The sequence below is a fragment of the Brienomyrus brachyistius genome, chromosome 3 (genome assembly GCF_023856365.1).
Source record: "Brienomyrus brachyistius isolate T26 chromosome 3, BBRACH_0.4, whole genome shotgun sequence".
NCBI lineage: Eukaryota > Metazoa > Chordata > Actinopteri > Osteoglossiformes > Mormyridae > Brienomyrus > Brienomyrus brachyistius.
Window position 1 is genome coordinate 13062742 of NC_064535.1, and position 21982 is coordinate 13084723.

Here is a 21982-nt window from a genome sequence, read left to right on the forward strand (position 1 = left end):
CGGCCGTAGGGCAGGTTTATTTAAACGACTCAAAAAATATTGCTGCTGTCATCTTTTACTGAAACCGAGTCCGTAACACGAACGGAAAAGGAAGAAGTGCAGGGCTGCTCATTGTCATGACCCTGACAGAAAGATTTCAAGTTAGCCGAAAGGGCCCGAGACTCTTCAGATTCTGATTTATGGGGAGCGGCTTCATACGCGCAGTTTGCTATAAAAAAAAAGAAAAGAAAAAGTAATTTTGTCTCCTTTCTGCAAACAGGCTCACTCATTCGTAAACCTGTGATAGTGCCGATTAGACATCTCTAGTGAATGTAGTTTACTCATATTTTTAAAATGAAAACGCGGAAGGACATCTTTTAGTTTAGAATACCGTTCTACCTCGTATTAGCAAGCCTTTCTAAGTAGGGTCATAAACCCCGTTTGAAGTTATAGACGGACTGTTTGTAAAGCAGACAGTGGCCACAATCCAAAAAATATATTGTAAAATTAGGCATATGCCGAGTGGACAACATATATAGGTTTGATGTGTCGATTGAATCGAGGATGTGAGGTGGAATCACGTAAAAGTCCATTTACGGTTAAATCAGAAATCGGACAGTAAAAGATACTATAAGCCAAATACAGGAAACACATCTATATCTGGACTAGTTCATACCATAAAACTAAGAAAGAATCACAACCTCGGTGCAGGGTTTATTCTCCTTAAATTGCTGAGATAACATTGCTTTTCCGCCTTGCTTAAGAGAACTCGCCGAGTTGCTTAAGAGAGGTCGCCGAGGACACAACTTATAGCTTTACATTAAATGGATTTATTGTATCTTATAAAATTAATATTTAAAAGTATTGTGATTTTACTTTTTTTGCGAATAAACTTGACAAAACATCATCGGAGACTTTGAGGCCTTGAACCGTGTAACATTATATTGATATCTTTAGATTTTTTATTTCTGCAAGCAGTTTTTATATTTATCTTGTTTCAGTAGTGTTAATATATTAATGAAAATACAAGAGGGGAGCAGGTCTGCGCAGAATTGTATCCGAATGGTGCCGATACATGTCATAGATTTTATCTTAATATATTTAACACGCCATGCTGGACATGAAGCGGCGTTATTGCGAAGCACATGCACTCTTGGAAAATGATTCGGACCCTTAATGCTGGTCATACTGTGGGTTCAGGGGAGGTTGGCGAAGAAAGAAAGCTGATAATCGCAAATAAAGTGTACTTAAATCGGTCTGTATTATTCAGTCACGCAACGAATGAAAGTTTATGACAAGCGGCTACAGAAAATGGATTGATGGATGCAATTTTTAAGCCGCGGTATTTTTCGTAAATTCCATCTATTTGTGTACATTATGTAGCCTAAGTGTAGGTTATATATACGTTAAGAAACAGAGACATTGCAAGACATTTTGAGAATCAATCTGGCTAAGAATAACTATAAACCAAACAAGATAACAGGAATCAGAATAAAATAGGCAAGAATAATAATGCAGATTTCAATGCATACCGCTTAATTTTCTCCTGTTTCGTCTTTGGAAAGTTTTATATCTTTAACCATAGAATAGTGTATAAACCTTATTGCTTAAAATAACAAAGAAACATAGATATTTAATAACATCTATGTTATATTTGTTATATGTGTGTTATATTTCTGTGTGTATGATATAACATATGGTATATTGTTTTTTTTAAGCAGTTTTGCTGTATTTCTTATAGTTGTATGCACGTCATGAACGTGTCTGCGAAAAAACGTAGAACTATTCTCTTTTAATCTGCAGTATTATGAATGACAGTCATCATTTAACAAGTTAACACGGTAAGTTAACACGTCCCTTTAGTACATTCCAACTCTTTTATCCAAGAATACTGCTTAAAACACCCCATATACTGCTGCAGTTTGGGCAGATCAGGTTAACATGCATACATCTCCTTTCACACGGAATAACGTAATAACTGCAAAATGTATATAAAGATAGTTCTTGGAAACGTTATTAAACCTGATAACGTTTTCAAGAATTTTCTTCATACACATTCTCCAGTTGTTGCGTTATTCTGTGAGAGAGGAGATTCATGCATATTAATATTTATAACAGGTATTTTGGCAATAAATAGAGTGGGCGAGTGTGTCCCGTTTCCTGTCGAATTAACAGTGTATAAATGTCGTAAAATACCGTGGGGCGGGTTGACTTGGAAAACCGGGCTGACAATATATATGAATCGCATTTCCCCGACTATATTCGTGCAGAAATAATATACGTCCTGATAATTTACGCTGGCCCAGGATCCCTTCATTGTTATTTCACTCGGCTTACCTTTAAGAAGTATAGTACTGTTTCACCAAGAGGGGCGGTACTGGCTCTTCGTGGCTCCTGGCACCAGTGAACGAAGAGGCTGGCCTGGGGCGTGAGCTCCCCTCACCAGCTCCAAAATACTGGGGGGGCGGGGGAGAAGAGAGAGAAACAGACAGGAAGATAGAAACACATATCTTCGGTCGTGGAGAGGAACATTCGAACCCAAGGTAGCCTTTTCTCTCACTTTTTTATAAAGCTGCACAGCAGGGTCCCGGTCGCAGTGCTCCGCCCGGTGTTCAAAGGACGAAGATGCCCCAGCACTTCCTCTTACCCATCTTCGGCTCTTCTTTGTGGTTGGCATCCGTCGCTTGGATGGTGCAACCCTTGCTATCCTCCGCTGCTGCCTACAGGAGACCTGTTTCGGGAGGGAAAAAACAGGGGTTTATGGAGAGAACGCTAATTCTCCTAGACGTGAACACTCGGAGTCCAGTTAAGGTTCTAAATGAAAACTTCCTTTCCTTACAGTTGGATCCTTCTATTATTAAAGACGGTTGGCTGGACTTCCTAAGGTATATTGTTTTGCATTTTTCTTACTGCTGCTCGCGTTCACAGCTGACTGGATTTTAGAGATTACACATGTTCGGGGTGTGGGGTCTGATGGTTTACAGAGTTTAGTTTTTCGTCCAGGCTTGATGACAACGTGGTTTTCGTAAACGGAAAATAAAGAAACACGTAGAATGCGATAGTGTATGAGCTTGGAAATTCAGTTTAAGCAATCACAGAATAATGTTGTTGTTGTTTTTACGTGTAAAAATGTACTCGTACAATTACTACGAAGGCCCAAAATTATGGAACTGAGGAAGGATACCTTTCAACACTCCCAAAATCCCAAGTTTCTTTTAAAAATGGCCCAAGTAGCTACACATAATATCTCGTACAGCTGGACACTAATGCTTCCCGTCCGAACATTTTAAAGTAACAGTTATCATTGATGTATTACTGTTCGCTTGTATGACGAGATAATGGATCTCGTAATAAATTATCTTGTGTATGTTTTCAAAAACGTAGGTGCTAATTAAAAATACATGGACAAGCGGCATTGAAAATGGAAGGATTGATGTCCAAACCTTACATAAACAGTTATGATATTAAGGTTAAAAGCAGTTTTACATTTAACGAACGAAACGGTCACTTATGATTTTAAAGACAATTGTGAAACTTTAATACTTATGTGTATTTGTTCAGCTGTTTTCTTGGAATATTCTGAAATTTTTTAATACATATCCATATATATATAGTTTTATTTTATGTATTTAAATTAGCGAAAGAGTCAAAGAAAGCTGCAATTTGAACAAGCGCCTTCATTCTGGCATTTATGGTGTTGCGCTGTAAATTTATCCTAAATGCTGCTATCTGTATTTAAACATTTATTTCATTATTACAGATATTTGGAAGTTGGAGGCAACTACTAGGCCTACTGCTGTTGCTAAAACTACATGTAATAATACTGATACGTAAACACCAATACGAATAATAATAATAACAACAATAATAATAAACAAATAATAACATAATCTTAATTTGGCCTCATTAAGCTTAAGTAAATTTAATAATACGAATATGTATATAGCATCTACAGCAGTTGGTTTAAAATTGTGCTCTCTTTCTGTTAAATGAAAATCACATTTCTATTCTATTTTCTCATGTACTTTAGCCTTTTTCAGCAGCAGTGTTCATGCTTATCTCGTAGCTTGGCTATGATATGCCAGTGGTTGCTGAAGCTACAATTTGCTTGTTTTCAGCTGAGTAGATACTGCTGACAGCTCAGGGTACAGGACGGGGTTTTAAACATGGTTTAACACCGTTATAATCTGTTTATTGTAGTTTTAGAGGTACTGGAGTAGTCTGCAGAAAGACGGCGGTTTAGAAGCACCCAGCAACTACAATACAAAATCAGCGCGACAAATTTAACATAGCGTTAATAATAATATTTTTAAATGTCATCACTAACAACAATAATTGTTAGCATTGTTATTAAAATAATTTTGTTATGGTTCTTGTAATTTTTACATCTAAAATCATTACCGTAAATTCATCTTCAAACCGCTTGTCGAGCTCGTGGGGATATTATTAGCAATTACGTACAATTATAAATGGCTAGATAAAATAAGTAGCCTGTATTTGCTTCTTGTTACTTAAAACATTAATGTATTATTTAAAATGATATTTAATAATATAAAATGCAAACATTTAAGGGCTTATAGAATAGGCCTTAAAACCGCTAATGTCCTTGCCGAAGAATTTGAAAACGACGACTATTTTGTAGTTTTTTGATTGTAGCATTCTGACAATTGTGAAATGTAAAATTTCTAGAAAAAACAAAAATTTGTCAGCGTCAATGAGAATGTGTACAAGTACTAAGAATATGATGCGTATCTGTTTCTTTAGGCTAACATGACTTTTATTAGCTACCAGCACATACCAGCTACATTTCACGTATTTATGCGAAGAGCAATTTTAAATGAATTAAGTTAAATTTCAGAGTTTATTTTTTGAGTACTCGTGCCTTTATGTATTCCAAAAATTATAGTGTAATTAAGCAAAATTAAATGTACAGTATACCGTTAAAAACACGACGCTTATATTTTTAAATGATATGTACCGTAAATCTGTTGTTTTCGTTTTCAGTATTCCTCACATTTTCATATAATGATATAGTTTAAACATCTGGTTTTACTATTGTTTACAAATATTGCAAAACAAAAAATACGGCATTATACAAGTTTGTCATGCTTTACCGAACTTCTTAAAGAGAATCATAAAACGTAAATATTGAAACCATTTCGCGTCGGAAATGAGCACCCCCTGGTATTCATATTTTTAATAGCGATTATATTTAATTCATTATTTGAATCCAGAGATACCCAAATACGTTACTGACCTTGTGTTGTGACCTCAAGAGGGAGCCTGCCAAACATCACTTAAAACGGCTTAAAGGTCGTTAGTGAATAAATATGCTTGGCATATACACACTGTCATCCCTAAAACGCTGTCAACTAACGCTTTGGGCCTGTGAAATATGTTTGTTTCATATTTCGTCATGTTTTTTGTACACTGGGTCAAACGTAAATTGATCACATGTCAACTGTACAAAACGTAGAATATGCGTAGAGGCAGAGAGAAAATTATAAGTAGTTTGTGAAGTCCCATCAAGCAGCTCAAGTTTGTGCTTCTTAGCAGTGGAATTACATAGTGCAACATGAAACTGGTTATTAAAATGAAACATTTGTAGCATCATTCTGCATACAGCTGTGCATTTCTCCTGGATCGTTACATTTCACTCATGGTCAGGAAACTTATAAGTAGGCCACAAAACAGCTAGTTTGTTTAGGAGCTGTCTGGCTAATGAGTTATGTTTAGTTTTGAGTGCACTCAGGCTGTGGACTTTGGCTGTAGGATGACTGCTTAAATGTTCTGTAGCGGTAATATGTAAATATCTACAGGTTTAAACCATATGTTAAATGTTATTATACTCTATAGTATTTATTTTTGCACAAATTGAATTTTAGGCTTAACCTGATTAGCTGTATTATCCTGAAGACTCAAATACTAGACTAGACTGCCCTGTCCTGCCTGGTTGTGCTTCTTGTTCTTTTGAATGTTTTTTCTAAATACTGTGTTGAGCAACTGTGTTGACCAGCCATGCTGAGTCTGTGTTGAGCAGCTGTGCAGAGCCTGTGTTGATCTTGCCAGTATGACAGATCAGTCTATCACAGTCAGTAATGGTCTCACAGGAACACGCTTTCCGTTGTACGTGTTTCATATTTCACTATCACTGTGAATGCAGTTCATGTTATCATGCACACAGGGAAACTACCTCATGAAGAAGAAATGGTCCTTAATCGGGTCTTCTAAGCAAATTTCATACTACTTAGCGATGTCAAATCCAACTCTCTTGTAGAAGAGACAGTCAAAACAGACGCTGTCAGTCTCAATGTGTATATTTTGCAAGAGTTTTTCTCGGGATTGCAAATGGCCTGAAAGCTATTCCAGTTTCTACTGAAGGCGAAATCACTGAAACATTTCTGTTTTCCTCACACCAAAACTGACTCCGTGTAGTTAAATCTCAGAGCAGAAGTTAATAAAAGTACAGATGCCAAAAATGATGAAATCTGCAGCAACCTATTTTGATATCCGATTTCTATTACCACTATAGTCTTGGAATTAATTTAGTCATGCTGTGATTAGTTATGCTCATCAGTGTTAAATGTAAATTAAGATATGTAATATGCTTCTTCATTCTCAAACTTCCTAAAGTCATTGCCATTTCTCCTATAGATATCTGGCTGCATGTGTCAAACATGGAGCTCTGGTTCCATTCTCATGTACATCGTTGTTTGGCTGTGCTGATGTTCTGATAACCTGTAGCTTTGGCAGGAATGTTGTGTGTGAAGTCAGTAATCACTTTGTGCATTTCCCACAGCTCGAAGCGGCTGGTGACTCTTGCTCGTGGACTGTCCCCAGCCTACTTGAGGTTCGGAGGCAAGAGGACAGATTTCCTTCAGTTCCACAACCTGAAGAACCTGGCAAAGTTCCGTGGGCCAGGACCAGACTACTACCTGAAGAATTATGAGGATGGTAAGATTGTTTGAGAAGTCAGGCTCCTGTCCTTCTCGGTGTGGATTGTGACTGAAATATTTAATTTTATTTTAAATTATCAGGATATATATTACATATGTTACAAATCTGATATTCCAGTATAAACCAGGAATTATATTCTGTATGTCTGTAGACACTGGGATTCCCTCTTACTTCACCTACCAAAGCAGTGGAGCCTTTAGTGTTATTTTGCTGTTGCTTCATGCACGTGCCTGTTGATGGCTTGTTTGTAATCACATGGCCACATTCAGAATGGCTGCCATCTTTGCTTTCCTTAGTGCCTCGCAGACCTTTGGCATGGAGTAATATCTGTGAATTCTTTAGGCTGGGTTCCAGGGCTGTTGGCTACCAACTTAATCATTTAGGTTCAAGTTGATCATGTGGAAAACAAGAAACCCCTGAATGTGAACCATTCTGTGAAGTAGGGACTATTGTATGCACCTTTTTGACAGCGTTGTAACTCTATCTGCATAATTATATGCCTGGGTTCTGCCCATTTACTGAGGTAACCAGTGGGCATCTAGTTACAAACACCTCGTTTACTCATGTATAACCACTCAAAAAAAGTAAAATAAATTCTAAATTGTTAGTTTGATTCTGCTTTTTTTTTCTCAAAGGAATTGATTTATTATTTCACACTTTTTTGGTTCAGCAAGCTTGATTCCTTGTATTATTAAGTAGTATTTTGACCTAGTTCACTTGTTGTTATCTTGTTCCACCTTGGGGATTGTATCAGTTAAATTAGTACTGGAGAATTCAGATTTAGAATACACTGAACTAGACTGGTGAATTTGAAATGAGATTGTAATCACATGAATGACACCATTATTTGTATAGGAGGAGCAACATCTGTCATTTGTGTTCAGGAATGATTGCTGATTTCTCTCTATTGCCTGGCAGATATTGTACGAAGTGACATTGCTCTGGACAAGCAGAAGGGCTGTAAGCTAGCGCACCACCCAGACATGATGCTGGAACTGCAGCGGGAGAAGGCAGCCCAGATGCAGCAGGTGCTGCTTAAGGAACAGCACTCCAACCTCTATAGCAACATCACACTAACAGGTAGGAGACCACACACGCTGTAGCGGCAACAAGGCTGTGACTGGGCTGCCTCCTGAAGGCCGTCTTCAGAATGGCTTGTGACACAGATTTAGGTTGGCCCATTGCATGCGTCCAACGCTCTATGTTACTGTTGCGCTTGGTGTGAGACTGTTAGTCTGCACGGTTACGCAAGCTGAGCTGAAACGCTCAGCCCTCAGAATGACTAATGCGACGGACAGAGTGGTGGGGGAGGGGAGATGAGCTCTGTAATTGCTGCCCTAAAACAGGGACCTAATCCAATCTTTGTGTGGCATGTACTTGGGGCCAGTCTGTCTGTGGGACATTGTCTGCACACAGGGAAATGTTCACATTTCACCTTATGTATTCTTAGCTGTGTAACATGGTAATCTGGCGTATAAAATCTATCTACTCATTTCTGGAGTAGAAATCAAGGTAACAGAGCCGGCCTGTTTGAAAATGCTGGGATTCAGTTCAAGTAAAACAATAGGGTGGAGAGATGAAGCTGACCTGAAGTAAAATGGCAACCGCAGCTGTGAATGATTTGTAAAAATTACATTCTTTAAAACCTCCCACATTAAGGCTCTTCAGTGCAGACAATACACACAACTTGGCTCGTGCTGTGTAATGGTTGCATGGGAAGCGATTGTAGGGATCTGCTGCAGTATGTCCTGGGGGGCTTTCGTGGGGGCACAGCTCGAGCTCTTCAACCTGGCTTTGGCACCTTGGGCTAAGCCCAGCATTCCCGCGGCCCAGGGCACCAGTGGCCCTGCGTTCCAGTGTTCCATCTGCAGTGGCTTCATCCCTTGAGAGTTCTCCTCTCCTTGGGCGGTCGCTGAACAGCCCCCGATGGAGTTACTGAAGATATAAGACCACTTATACAGAGCGTCTGAAAGAGATTCGTATCTCACATTTCCCCTACTGAGTCTCTCTCTGAAATGGTCCTAAAGTCGGGACAGTTGTTTCTAATCAAGTGCTTAGAGGGTTTTCTCTTTATTGGTACTATGGCAACCATTTCTAAGATTTGGCATTGACCTCTGAATCACTTTGATTTCATCTCTGAGTTTTCTTTGGCAATCGCTTAGTCTGAGTGGCAGAGATTCTCCTAGTAAACACCATGTCATGGTCCCAGACCCCAAATAGCAGCTGCTAATAGATTTACAGGCACAAACCATCATGGGAAGCCTTTTTTAGCATCTTACTTGGTCTGACCTCTGCTATGTTGGTGTGCGGCAGTGACATCTTCCATTTCTGGATGGTGCTCTTGCCATTTTTGGTCCGCGGCAGACTTCAGCATAGAGCTGCTGTTGCAGCTCAGTGGGCTCAGATGCAGGACAGACACACAGGACTGCCCATATGTCTTAGCTTTCCCGAGACAGTATGGAATGCTGCATAACTGAGATGTCAGACCCCCGTCTACATTTATAGGCAAAGCATGTTTCATGGCAGGTAATCCTGAGGATGCCATCGGAAGCTTAACATAAAGGGGCTTTAATATAGAAACGTTTTATATATAGAGAAAATTTTCAAAGTATTGTTTTTTTTTTTTTGCCTGTCAAAAGATCGCAGATTTTTCAGACACTTTATAATAATGTGTTCGCTGAAATTTCGCTTAACATCGGCACCCTTCTTCACCACAGACATTGTATCACAAGTGTCACCTTTATTTTGTTTCAGTTGCGGGTGAATGAGGTAAGTGGGAAACAGCAGATGGCTAATTTGTATTAAGGGGAGCCTTCGGGGTGACATTCGGATGAAGAACAATAAAGGAGAGAAATACAGTGGAATCACAGAGAGCTGGGTTGCCCAGGCCAGTTGTGTGCAGTGCTGTCCTGTAAAGGCAGCTCTGCTTTGGCTTCAGTGAGGGAATAAGGCGGGATCTGGGCACAAACTGGAAGAGTCCCAGTCACGGATCCCCACACATTTCTGGAGACTTAGTTTCATCCTGAAACGTTTCGCTTGATACTGCTGCCTTGAAATTCATATCTGACACCATGAACCTATGTACTGTTGTATTGTATCAGAGATCGCTTTGATAAATTTGGCTACAAATGTAGCTGAATTATTTGAATAATGGGCAGAAACTGCTGCCGTACCAGCACAGTGCAGCCTCCACACTGGTACAGGCTGTAAGTTACTACCAACTGTACAGCTTTGTTGGTATTACAATGATACCAGTGGCAAGGATTCACTTTTTCATATATAACATAAGTGATAGTACAGGTTTGGTATATATAGGCCTGTGCCTGTATGACCTATGCAATTGACGACTAATCAACCTTACGACTGTTCTGAGACCGCAGATATTTGGCCATGACTGTGCCACGTCTGTCAGTGCCAGTGTTGCCCAGTGTGAGAGTACCGTAGTTTCCACCCCAACTGCCGGCCATGCTTGTATCCCCGTGAGAAAATGGTGATAAAAAGGTTAAAAAACACCATTCAATATGACTGAAAGATGACATAATTTTTACTATACAATGTACTATACATATGATAAATATGTATCTAAAATAAACATCTAAAATAAAGGGCCGACTTAAGACCAAGTCCCCCTACGATTGGTCGGAACCGATCACAGTCGTAAGTCAACAATGACCTGTAGTGCATTTTAGCAAACAACTGGAATTCACATGTTTGCAAGTGTTACAATGAAATGATTCATTTTTGTTTCCATTATTTTTATGTTTGCTTTGTTATCAAATATGAAGATGTTTCAATATTATTTTTTTCTCATGTTAGTTCCAGTTTCAAGTTTAAGCTCAAACATTGGTTTGAGCTCAGACCTGACTTTACCTCCAAGCTCAGGGTAAATCACTGCCACGGGTCCTGGTTGATGTTTGGGCTCAGGCTAAGGCTCATCCTAAGGTTCAGGCTACAGCAGGTGGGGCCCAGATAACCAGGCCACGTGCCATTTGAGAACAGCCTGCTAGCAATCAGCGTGGGCTGCCTGAGCTTCGGCAGGTGGGAGGTGGCGGCTTGTTAGTGCTCAATGCAGTAGGCTGTCTTCAGCTGGAACAGCTCTGCAGTAAAAGCAAAGCATGCGAGTGCAGGGGTCATGGTCAGCCCGGCCCATCCTGTCTGCAGTCTCCCCGCATGGCTGTTCCCCTGTAGGCTCATCTGCACCTTCTCACTCCCTCTGTTTGATCCCTCCTGCTCTGGCCAGTTGCACCTGTGCATGCACCATTAAAGGACTGCAGCTTTGCTTAGAGATGCAACATGCCTGCATATTTAAACAACCTTATCTGTCTCTGCTGTTCACTGTTTTCTTCATCTTTGCTGCCTTGTTTCCAAGATCATGGTTACATTAAATTTGACGTTACTTATGTTTGTAAACTTGGAATGATTGCAGCAGACTCCCCGTGGAGCACCCAGTGAATGTCCTTTGCTCTTTCTCCTTTATTTTGGCCTGGTTCTCTAATACCTGTTTTCTTCTGGTCCCCTGAAGTCAAGTCACACTACTTAGGCAATTGTTCCCGACACAGAACCTCAATATCATAGTGCTGCACTGAAGAAATGTTTTGTAGGAATGTTTGCAGTATTCCAGACTATTTCCTGACCATTTGAACTCACAAGACAAATGACAGGAAATCGTTCTGTGAGTGCAGATTGGCTTTATTAAAGGTGCCATTTAGCCCTCATTTTCACCAACAGTAGTAACTGCTTGCATTTTTAGCTTTTGTAGTATTTTTCAACTTTTGTAATAGTTTTTTTCCCCAAGATGCAGATTTCATTTATGGGGTTCTTCAAAAATTGCACCATGTTTATTCAGAGAGATCAAGACGTCTACTCCTGTAAACTTTCGGTCTGAGTTATAGTAAAAGGTTTTAATTTTGTGAAACCAGATGCTTACAAAAGAGAACTGCAGCATGTTTCAGACCACATGTGGGCTTTCTAGAAACTGTTGAGCATGTAACATCTATATTTTTGTTATATGCTGAAGAAAAACCATATAATGTCAAAACATTTCAAAATAAATATGCTGCTTTTTGCAGGGTCATACTGTAAACCCGGTGAAACAACCACTAAAGATATATTCTGTTTTATTAACGCAAATACAAAACTGGTCATTGCCAGCTAAATTCAGGAGTGCAATAATGAGCTAAATATTTTCACAGTTTTCACTTTATAATGTTGACGTTTATGCCAGCAATAGTCCAGATTTTACATTTCAGAGCTTTGCAGCTGAATGCAGATTGTAACTGATTTTATTTGGCTGCAAATCTAACATAAGTGGAAATGAGCCAGACTTGTGTTCCTGCCTTTTAATTGCTCACCTTGCAAAGTCCACAGTGAATGGAGCATTTTCACTCCTCAGCCAGTGAATCTTGAGTAAATAAAGCCTTTAATGAGACTGTAGTATAAGGTGCTAATACTTTAAACGGGATCTTTCTAAAATAACTAACAGTTTATCAATGTCTAAAGAATTCTGAAAGCATTACAGCATGTTAAGCTCTTTTTTTGCATGGAGTACAGTACTGTGTAAAAGTCTTAGGCAGCCAAAGAAAATTATGTATAAATGCTCTTCATATTGGTGTAAAACTATGCTGTTATGCCTGACCAGGAGTGTCAGCTTAGCCATTTCAAAACTTTTGCTACAATCTTTCTTTTTTAGTGATTAGTTGTCATACCATAGCACACAACAATGAAATGTATTTAACCCATATGTAACAATGTGACATAGCAGGGGGCAGCTAATTCAGCACCCGGGGAGCAGTATTTTGCTGGTGGAGGATTTGAGTCCACAATTTTTTAATCACGAGTGCCCTTCTCTAACCATTAAGCCACCACTGGCCACCCCAGGATTTGTAGCAACCGTCCAGTACTCCCATATATTTTATGACTGGACCACTAGCACACTGAGTATAACTAATCAATGCCTTATTGACTTATTTAACTAATTTAATTAATTAATTAATTAAGTGGGCTGGTGGTGAAATTTAATGAATACATGGAATGGCTGGGGTGTCCGCGGTGGCATGGTGGTGCAGTGGTTAGCACTGTTGCCTTACACCTCTGGGACCCGGGTTCGAGGCTCCGCCTGGGTTACATGTGTGTGGAGTTTGCATGTTCTCCCCATGTCGTCGTGGGGTTTCCTCCGGTTCCCCCACTTTTTCTAGAACGGAAGAAATTCTTACTAGTTTCCATTCCGTTGTGTTGCTCTTAATTTGTATATGTTCTAAAGTTAAATTGTGTTTTTTTGTTCTGAGCAAATATGTATTTGCTACTCAGAGAAATAGCTTTAAACATTTCTCTTGACTGCCTATAAGTCTTTGTCAGTGTGATCTCTGTCTATAATAGACTTGAATTTCTTCTGAAAAATTAGTTTGATAAGTAAAAAGATTAGTTGCATTGGGCATAATCTAAGAAACCTTGAACTGACATTTCCCTATGAATTGTGCTCACACAGAGGTGTATATTGGGAAGGCAGGGATTGTCGTGAAAGCGAGGACTTCCACCAGTGTTTCTGTGACATCTGTGAGGTGCTCAGGAACATTGTGGCCAAAACAAGCTGTCCTTTTGCCTCTGCAGCAAGAGCTGGTTTTAGTTGAATTACATGTGATCTCGGCTGTTCGAGAGTAACTGAAAACAGCACTGCATGCAGTATATTTAGCAAAGTCTTCTACTTTTGTTCTTCCATTTCATGGCATGTAAAATGTTTTCCCAGTGAGACCTTTAAGGAATAATTCCCTGTATTTTTATGTTTATAAAACCAGATCTTGTTGTGTGTACCTGTTCACACAATGATTTTTAAATGTCGCAAGCACAATGATCCACACAATGGCCAGGAAGTCAGCAAAACAATTTACAAGGTATCCCAGGAAAGGTGTAACTGTGGCAACATCCCAGTCTGGTCCCAGGTCTTTCCCATTCCTTGGGGCACTTTTTTGCCTGCATGTGCCTATCTAGTCCTGGACTTAAATGGTTCACTGGCTTTCCTTTCAGATTTAAGATATGGATCCAACATAATTATAGCCTGTGGCAAGTGGTGAACATTTTTCTAATTATCACATAATATTGGGAACTAAGATATAAAAAAAAAACAAGTTAAACCCCACAAATTGATTTTCCAGAAAAGATTTTAAGTCGTCAGCTGTACGAAATGTAGTGATATATAAAAGTATATTTTGATAAAAATATATTACTACAGGTATGACCCTAATGTCAATTATTTTGAGTTTTATCAGTTTAACATTTAATAATATGCTTTAAATATGAAGAACATGCTTTATAGTATGAACTGAAAATTGTGACCTGATAAATTATTACTACAATTATTATTAAAAGCTAGTAGCAAATAGGCTTTTAAAGATCATATGTATAAACAGAGGAGTGAGGAGGCTAGCCCTGATTATGTGTGTAGACACTAGTTTTTGCACCGTCCGAGGACCGTGGGCACTTTGAACACTTACACCGATCAGTCATAATATTGAAACCACTTGCAGGTGAAGTAAATAACACGGATGTTTGATCTTGTTACAGTGCCACCTGTCAGGGGTGCCATTTTATATTAGGCAAGTGAACAGTCAGTTCTTAAAGTTGCGGTGTTGGAAGCAGGAAAAATTGACAGGCGTAAGGTTCTTAATGGCTTTGACAAGGGCCAAATAGTGATGGCTAGATGACTGTATCAGAGCATCTCCAAATTGGCAGGACTAGTGGGGTGGGGGCAGTGGTCAGTACCTACCAAAAGTGGTCCAAGGAAGGCCAACCGGTGAACTGGCGATGGGGTCATGGGTGCCTGAGACTCATTGATACGTGTGGGGTAAGGAGACTAGCTGGTCTGGTCTGATCCTGCGTTACTATAGTAAAGATTGTTTAAAAAGTTAATGCTGGATACCATAGAAAGGTATCAGAACACACAGTGCATCACAGCTTGCTGTGCATGGGGTTGCATACCTAAAAGCAGTCAGAGTGTCCATGCTGACCCCTGTCCACTGCTGAAAGTGCCTACAGTAGGCACATGACTGTCAGACGTGGACCATGGAGCAATGGAAGATGATGGTCTGGTCTGATGAGTCACATTTCCTGTTACATCATGTGGACGGCTGCGTGTGTGTGTGTGTTATTTACCTCGTTAAGAGATGGAGCCAGGATGCACTATGGGAAGGCGGCTAGCTGGCAGAGGCAGTGTCATGCTCTGGGCAATGTTCTGCTGGGAAACACTGGGTCCTGGCATTCGTGTGGATGTTACTTTGGCATGTACCACCTACCTAAACATTGTTGCAGACCAAGTACACCCCTTCATGGCAACGGTGTTCCCCAATGGCAGCGACCACTTTCAGCAGGATAATGTGTCCTGCCACACTGGAAAAATTGTTCAGGAGTAGTTTGAGGAACATGAAAAAGAATTGAAGGTGTGTATTTGACCTCATAACTCCCCAGATCTCAATACAACTGAGTATCCGTGTGCTGGACAAACAAGTCTGATACATGGAGGTCCCACCTTGCAACTTGCAGAACTTAAAGGATCTGTTGCTAACATCTTGGTACCAGATACCCCAGGACACCTTCAGCCCATGCTTTGACGGGTCAGAGCTGATTTGGTGGCATGAGGGGGACCTACGCAATATTAAGCAGGTGGTTTTAATGTTATGGCTGATCAGTGTACTCATTTTCCATTTGGTGACTGAGTGCAGAGTGGTTCAAGTATCTTTAGAGTGAATAAGTGTGTACATTAATCAAGGCTGAAGAACATGCCATGCAGAAACAGTGTGATTAATAACTTGGGAGGTTTTACAAGAGCGGAGGGCATGAGTATTTTCTTTTATCCATGTGCTCATTAGCAGTGTGGTGACACTAGTATTGGTGCTTTGGGACTTTGCTGGCCAGGAGTGTCATTCCTAGTCCACATGGTCTGCATGCAATTGTTATCAGAGCTGTTGATATACCTAAAGTGTTTACAGAACAAACAGAATATGTCATTACACATGTTGACAATATGCTGCCACATGTGAGCCAAGACTCATAGGAATGCCAATTTATAACCACACATCAGTAAAGTCAATTTGAAATGTTATTTTTATTTGTCTTGTATGGTTTATTTTTTTTGCAGATCTTGCAAAATATACACTGTTCAGAGAACAAAGGAACTAGCATTTTGAGCAGGATGGGGAAGCTTCATAAGTGTGAGCCATGAAAGCCCCTAGCGGCATTCAGAGGGCAGCGCTAATCCCAGGAACTTCTTCTACACTGTGTCGTACTCTCAATTGGGGAAAATTGGGTTTCCAGGTCCCAAGGCAAAACATGCGATCTGCATTACAACCAGGCCAGTTTGATTTTCCTAATTTGACTCCCAGGCTGTCAGGAAATATTTATGAGCGTGCCCAGGGAATGTGATTATTTTTTCCTCTTTTTGAGGAATTGCCACAATTATGTATACAGTTAATTACGTTCCAGTGGAGACGAAGGACAAGTGTGGCGGGGCAAGATGGGGCAAGGGGCACAGTGTGGATGTAGTGATGTGGAGATTGCACCTGGCAGACTGAGTGTTCCCAGCCTTTTGGGACTCCGCTGACCCCGTCTCAGCGCAGGCTGCTTCTGCCAGTCCACAGCGGCGCCGCTCTGCACTTTCTGCACCTTTCCTTGGGAACTTCGGCCAGGCTGCTGCCTCCCCTCCCTTGGTCTTCAAGGTCAGCCGCCCTATTTTTACATTTTGCTTTTAGGTCATGCGTGTTAAATGGTTTCGAAATCAAATCTGTGTCTTGGTGCCAAAGTGAAGGAAGTACCCAATAGGAGATATTATCGGTAATCAACGATAACAGACAAGTAACCTGGTGTCAGTGTTTGAAGGTAACTACCTGCCGATTATCACCTTTGTCAGGGCTACAGACAAACCTAGATAACACAAAGATTAATGATATGGCTTTCATTTTAAGCTGACAGTTTGTATAACATATATATAATTTGTTTTAACTCCTCATAGAATGTATTTTTTGCTTTAAATGGTTCTCAAACTGTGGTACGCAAAGGTATCAGTGTATGTAAACATCAGTCATAATGGTGGTACGCAGCCCGTATGTTTCCCCATGGTTTTATGTTTTTTTTTTCCATCTAAAAATTTTATGTTGTGCGCTTGGTGCCACAGTAGTGAGTGCTTGTGTGTGCCAGCATCAGAGGTGTTGGGACAGGGCAGGCAAGGCAGGAAATGTCCATAGTACGTTGCAGCAATAAGTCTGCTTTGTTTGTGTATTCTGTTTTTCACAGTAAAGTGAAAATAAAGCAAATGCGTTTATTAAATTTTCTTTGTTGAGATTATTAATTCAGATTTCACACTAGAATATTTGTCATACATTTTACCACGTTGGGTGGGGCGCGTTGGAGGGCCCCATGGAGTTTTTTGCCTAAGGCCCCCAGTGTCCCTAGAATCGCCTTTTGTCAGTATCGTTTATTGTTTTTTTAGACATTGCCCAGCCCTAGAGCTATTATTTGATAGGAAGGAAGCCTCAAATCCCTATTATAACAGTCAACTGTTCTGGTGGCACTAGAATGTCCCCTCCTTTTGGTGGAATTTTACATTCCATTGTCATGACAGATGAATGTCTGAGTCCCTTAAGGAAGCATTTGGTCTGTTCTTTCCAATAAACTCCAGGAATACTGTGAGCTCACTTTCAGTAGTCCAGGCAGTCGTTGGAGATTTGTAAGCAAGTGGCCAAACAGTGGCAAATTTCGACAGAGCAGTTCCAGGTCTACGCAGGCTGTCCGGGCTTGTCCACAGGCCTAACGGCTGTCTGCTGGGGGCGTCTCCCTGACCAGCAGCTCAGAGTCGAAGACGCCTCGGCAGGACGGAGCCCCCTTTGATGCCTTCCCTCTCTCATATCAGCTGCTATGTGATGTGTTCACATGTTGCTGAGATTTGTGACTTAATGAACATTTCACTGAAGGACTTTCCAGCATAAAAGCATATTGAATTTCTCCCCTCTTCTGGGTTTTTTATGTTCTACAGCTGCTGCCGGAGTCATGCCATTCGACGTCTAGCTGAACCAGAGCACTTTTAACTCAGTCAGGCTTTTTTTGCTGAATAGAACATATTAGATCTGCTAAAAATGCAGGTTATATAAGAAATTGGCCATTTTGGTTGTTACCACCTGTGAACTACATATTATTTCATTTTTATTCCTTTGTCTGTGGCTGTTTTGATGTTCCAGAACTTGTCAGGATTATTTATCATTATGTGTCTCCCCACTGAAGTCACTCTTTGCCATTCTCTACTAAGCCACAACAGGCACGCTTAGTGAGTGTTTGCTTGGCAGGTATGAAAGGGGAAAAGGATTCCCGCGCTGATTATATAGCTGTTCATGCGATTTTCATTACATGCCTGTTTTTAAGGGCTTGCAGAATCAAAATTTTTAGGAGTACATGGGTCAGAAGTAGAGGAGTAACGATGATCCATAAATTGTGGTATAAATGATCTAATTTAAATGTAATCAGTGTCATTTTGGCTTTAAAGGGCGGTTTGTTTTTTTTTAGCCTTTTCTATTAAAATTTTAACTTCCAGCAGAAACATTTGATCCAGGTGGCTTTCTCTATAGTTTACAAAAGCGTCAATAGTGGCACTATTATTTAAACAGTACTGAGCCAAGTGCCAGGCCTGCGGATGCAGAGTCAAATTCACTGTTTTAATTCCATCAGGTTTTGAGTTGTAATTCTGAGAAGCATCTTAACATGTTATGCCTACATACTCTGGTCTGTTGTATGTCTAGGGAATTATCTGGTTTCACATAAGTATATAGAATGATGGGTTATGTATAAATGATATTAATTTAATGTGAGTATTTTGGAGTTTTGACTACATTTCTGCACTTATGACTACATTAGAGTAAAGCTATATTTCTGTCAATAGATTTGAAGAGTAAATTAGATTAATATAATTCGACTCTTACTCCATGTCCCTGCCCTTCCTTTGTTTATTGAATGATGAGCAGAATTTAGCAGAAGCCTGGCTGCATGTATAAAGTACATCTGGGTGCTCTTACTGAGAGCATATGCCAACAGTCTAGCTGGCCGGTACAAATGCGAGCACTTTACCGAAAGGAACCGAAACCAGGCAGCCGTGTTCAGAACCTCAATGTTTTAATAAAAGCTTCATTGCCTAGAGGGAGTCATTTTTCAGAAGTGTCGTTACTCAGGTTTTTGTTGTTATTTGTACTGTAACTTTTAGCTAAATTGGCTGTTATTGTTTTACAGATAAGCATATTGTTTTACATGATTATAGTGTTTCATGAGTGACCAAAGTAGAAAAAAACACTCACTTTTCAGTGGGTGGATTGCCTGCTGCAGCCTTAAAGTACGTGGTTCAGTAGACTGGGATCTCTGTCTGTATGAGGGACTGCATCATGTCCCCTGTGCTGGGCTCCATGCTCACTATGACACACACACACACACATACACACACATGTTTGCATTACTATCTTTGTGGGGACCATTCATTCATTTCTATGGGCAAAACCCTAATCCCAAAAATGACAACCTACGCAGCCCTAAGCTTAACTATAGGTAACCAAACAAAATGCAAGACTTCCTGCATTCATAGTTTTTTTGATTGCAGTCACTGATTATTATGAAATTGACTTTCTCCTTGTGGGGCTCAAAAAATCGTCCCTTGAACATAAAAATAACAGGTTTTTATCACATTGTGGGGACATTTGTTGTTCACATTGGAACTAGAATGAATACTGTTTTATACTGATGAGATTATTTAAAACTGTCCATCCAGATATCCATTATCCATTTTATCTTCATTTTATCTTATTGCATGAATATTCACTTTATTGAATATATATATATATGAATTAATGGCAGTATATGTCCACTTTCTTTAAATGTTCAGTTTGATACAATCGTTTGGGACCAAACTAATACTTTGAAAGAATTTTATGAGCCCATATGTATGTAATGAAATTTGCTCTGGTCTAGGGAGCAGGGAACGGAAAAGTAAAATTGAATTTTCTGTGGTATGGTACAAGGACCTATGCTTCATTGAAGAAGGGGCGTGTTGGATGTTTCTGGCCCAAGGAAGCCAGAAGAAGCCTTTTTCCTGGTCTTTTTAATCTCCGACTTGACTGACGGGACCTGACACCTCTAAACAGTACCAGATGCAGGTTCCACATCAGACTCTTACTGGCTGTATCAGACACCCTCGGGCTGCTGTTGTCTGGCTGCTCCTCTGCCTGGCAGCCCAGAAATCCTCCTGAGACTCATGTTAGCAGCCTAGCTGCCCAAATGTGGGTCTGGCTGTCAAGACACAATGACCCATCAACCAGATTGGTACAGCCCTGGCTCAGAGCCCAGCTGCAGGCTGGCTTTTCTATTGACCCTGCACAGCTTCCTTGTTGGTATGTTCCAGGTATCAGGAATCAGGGCTTAGCTGTCCAGGTGGTGAATCTGACTACAGTTTTATGGTTCAGTTATTTTAAAATGCGAGCAAGACGTCAAAATGGCACCGTCTGCTTTGTACTCTTGTGTTTATAGTTAATGATTTGCATCCATGCCAATGCCTTTGATGACAAGCACAAGTATTACCAGTGGCATGTAATTCACTCATGCAGTTTTCTTTTACATTTAAGTTAACTGAACAGTAGCCAGTATTGCTTGTGGCAATGGAATTAAAATAGTGAATCTGAATAAGTTGAAGGGGACCCAGCAATGTCTGGTTGCTCATTCGAGCACAAGACTGGAGTGAGTCATAATAAACCACAAAAAAGCAGTGTAATGAACTCTGAAACCACATCATTCTGTAACAAGTGAGTGTTGACACTACAGTTTGAAAAATTTTCAGGATCATCCAAATACTTTTCAAGGCGGGGGGGTGAAAAGGGGCTCAAAATAGCGCCATCTGGCAGGTACGGGCAGCCAGGACCGGCTGCTGTCCGTCAGCGGTCTGCCCTGACAAAGGCAGTCTCCTTGGCCTGAATGGTCATTATGAGCACAGTCTGGTAACCTCACCCATTGTGAGCCCGATATATCTTTTGACATGCTCTTCCCGTGAGACTAACTTCAAAAGAAGCGCAAGGGCTCAGGTTATTGCACATGATTTGTGTTGATTGTGTCTGTGGGCACACACACCGTGCTGTAGCACCCCACGGCCTGGACAGGGGCCTGCAGGGTGTCACCTATCGAACTGGCATCCTCTGTGGGTGGCTGGGTCTTCATTGACAGCTCACTAGCACAGTACATTCCTTATGTCAGTGATTTTCATTTGGAAGGTTAGAATGTGTAACGTGAAGGTTACAAGTTCAAATTCCTAAAGAGAACATGGACCTGGGATGTTTACTGTATAAGGAGATAAAGCATTTATCATTTATCATTTGCATAATTTACAAAGATTGCCTGTTGTTGTCAGAATATCAGAGAAATACAACCTTTTGTTTCTAAAATAAATCATTATTGTACAGTACATTCTGTTGATGCCAATGATTTCAAATTAATTAATGTGAATCAAAGTTTTTGTAGTATCGTCTAATATATTTGTCCCAGTTCCGCTCTTCATGAATTTCAGAGCAGATTTTCCTGTTGTCTCCTGTGTGGTCAGATGGTGGAGAAACGTTTATGTTACATTTCACATTGCTGCCTTTCAAAAGGCTTGAAATGAATTTTATTGAACTTAAAGGGCATGTAACATTAGTAGTTTTGCAGGTGTTTTGTAAAAAGAGAAATATCTAGAGACCTCTTCTTCTTGATTAGTTATGCTATCTACAGTATATACACAATGAACCATGATGAAAAGTTGTTGCGTTAGCCGGCTTCAACATTTGATGAGAAGACAAGTGTTTTTATCACTTGCATCTTTTAGAAGGTATTTATTTAGGTGAATGTTTGGAAAATAATATCGTCCTTCTCAGAAAACATCTGGGAGAAACATGCGTAGTGGAGCTGCAGGCAAACTCCAACCCAGTTCTGTCAGACCTGGTTACAAAGACCAGCCAAGTTCTGGGGCCATACCTTTAGGCAGTAGCCACTGGCGATGTGCTTCAGA

At 40.3% G+C, this 21982-nt stretch overlaps 1 protein-coding gene across 2 annotated transcripts in view; it reads left to right on the forward strand.

Moving 5' to 3' along the window:
• Window positions 1-2480: 2480 nt before the first annotated feature.
• The window catches only part of hpse2 (heparanase 2), a 58238-nt gene continuing 38736 nt past the window's right edge, over window positions 2481-21982 (forward strand). For both annotated transcript variants that reach the window (XM_049009155.1, XM_049009156.1), the window contains exons 1-3: window positions 2481-2864; window positions 6779-6933; window positions 7855-8016. In XM_049009155.1, the coding sequence (XP_048865112.1) occupies window positions 2605-2864; window positions 6779-6933; window positions 7855-8016 (577 nt within the window). In that variant the 5' untranslated portion in view covers window positions 2481-2604. The remainder of the gene's footprint in view (window positions 2865-6778; window positions 6934-7854; window positions 8017-21982) is intronic.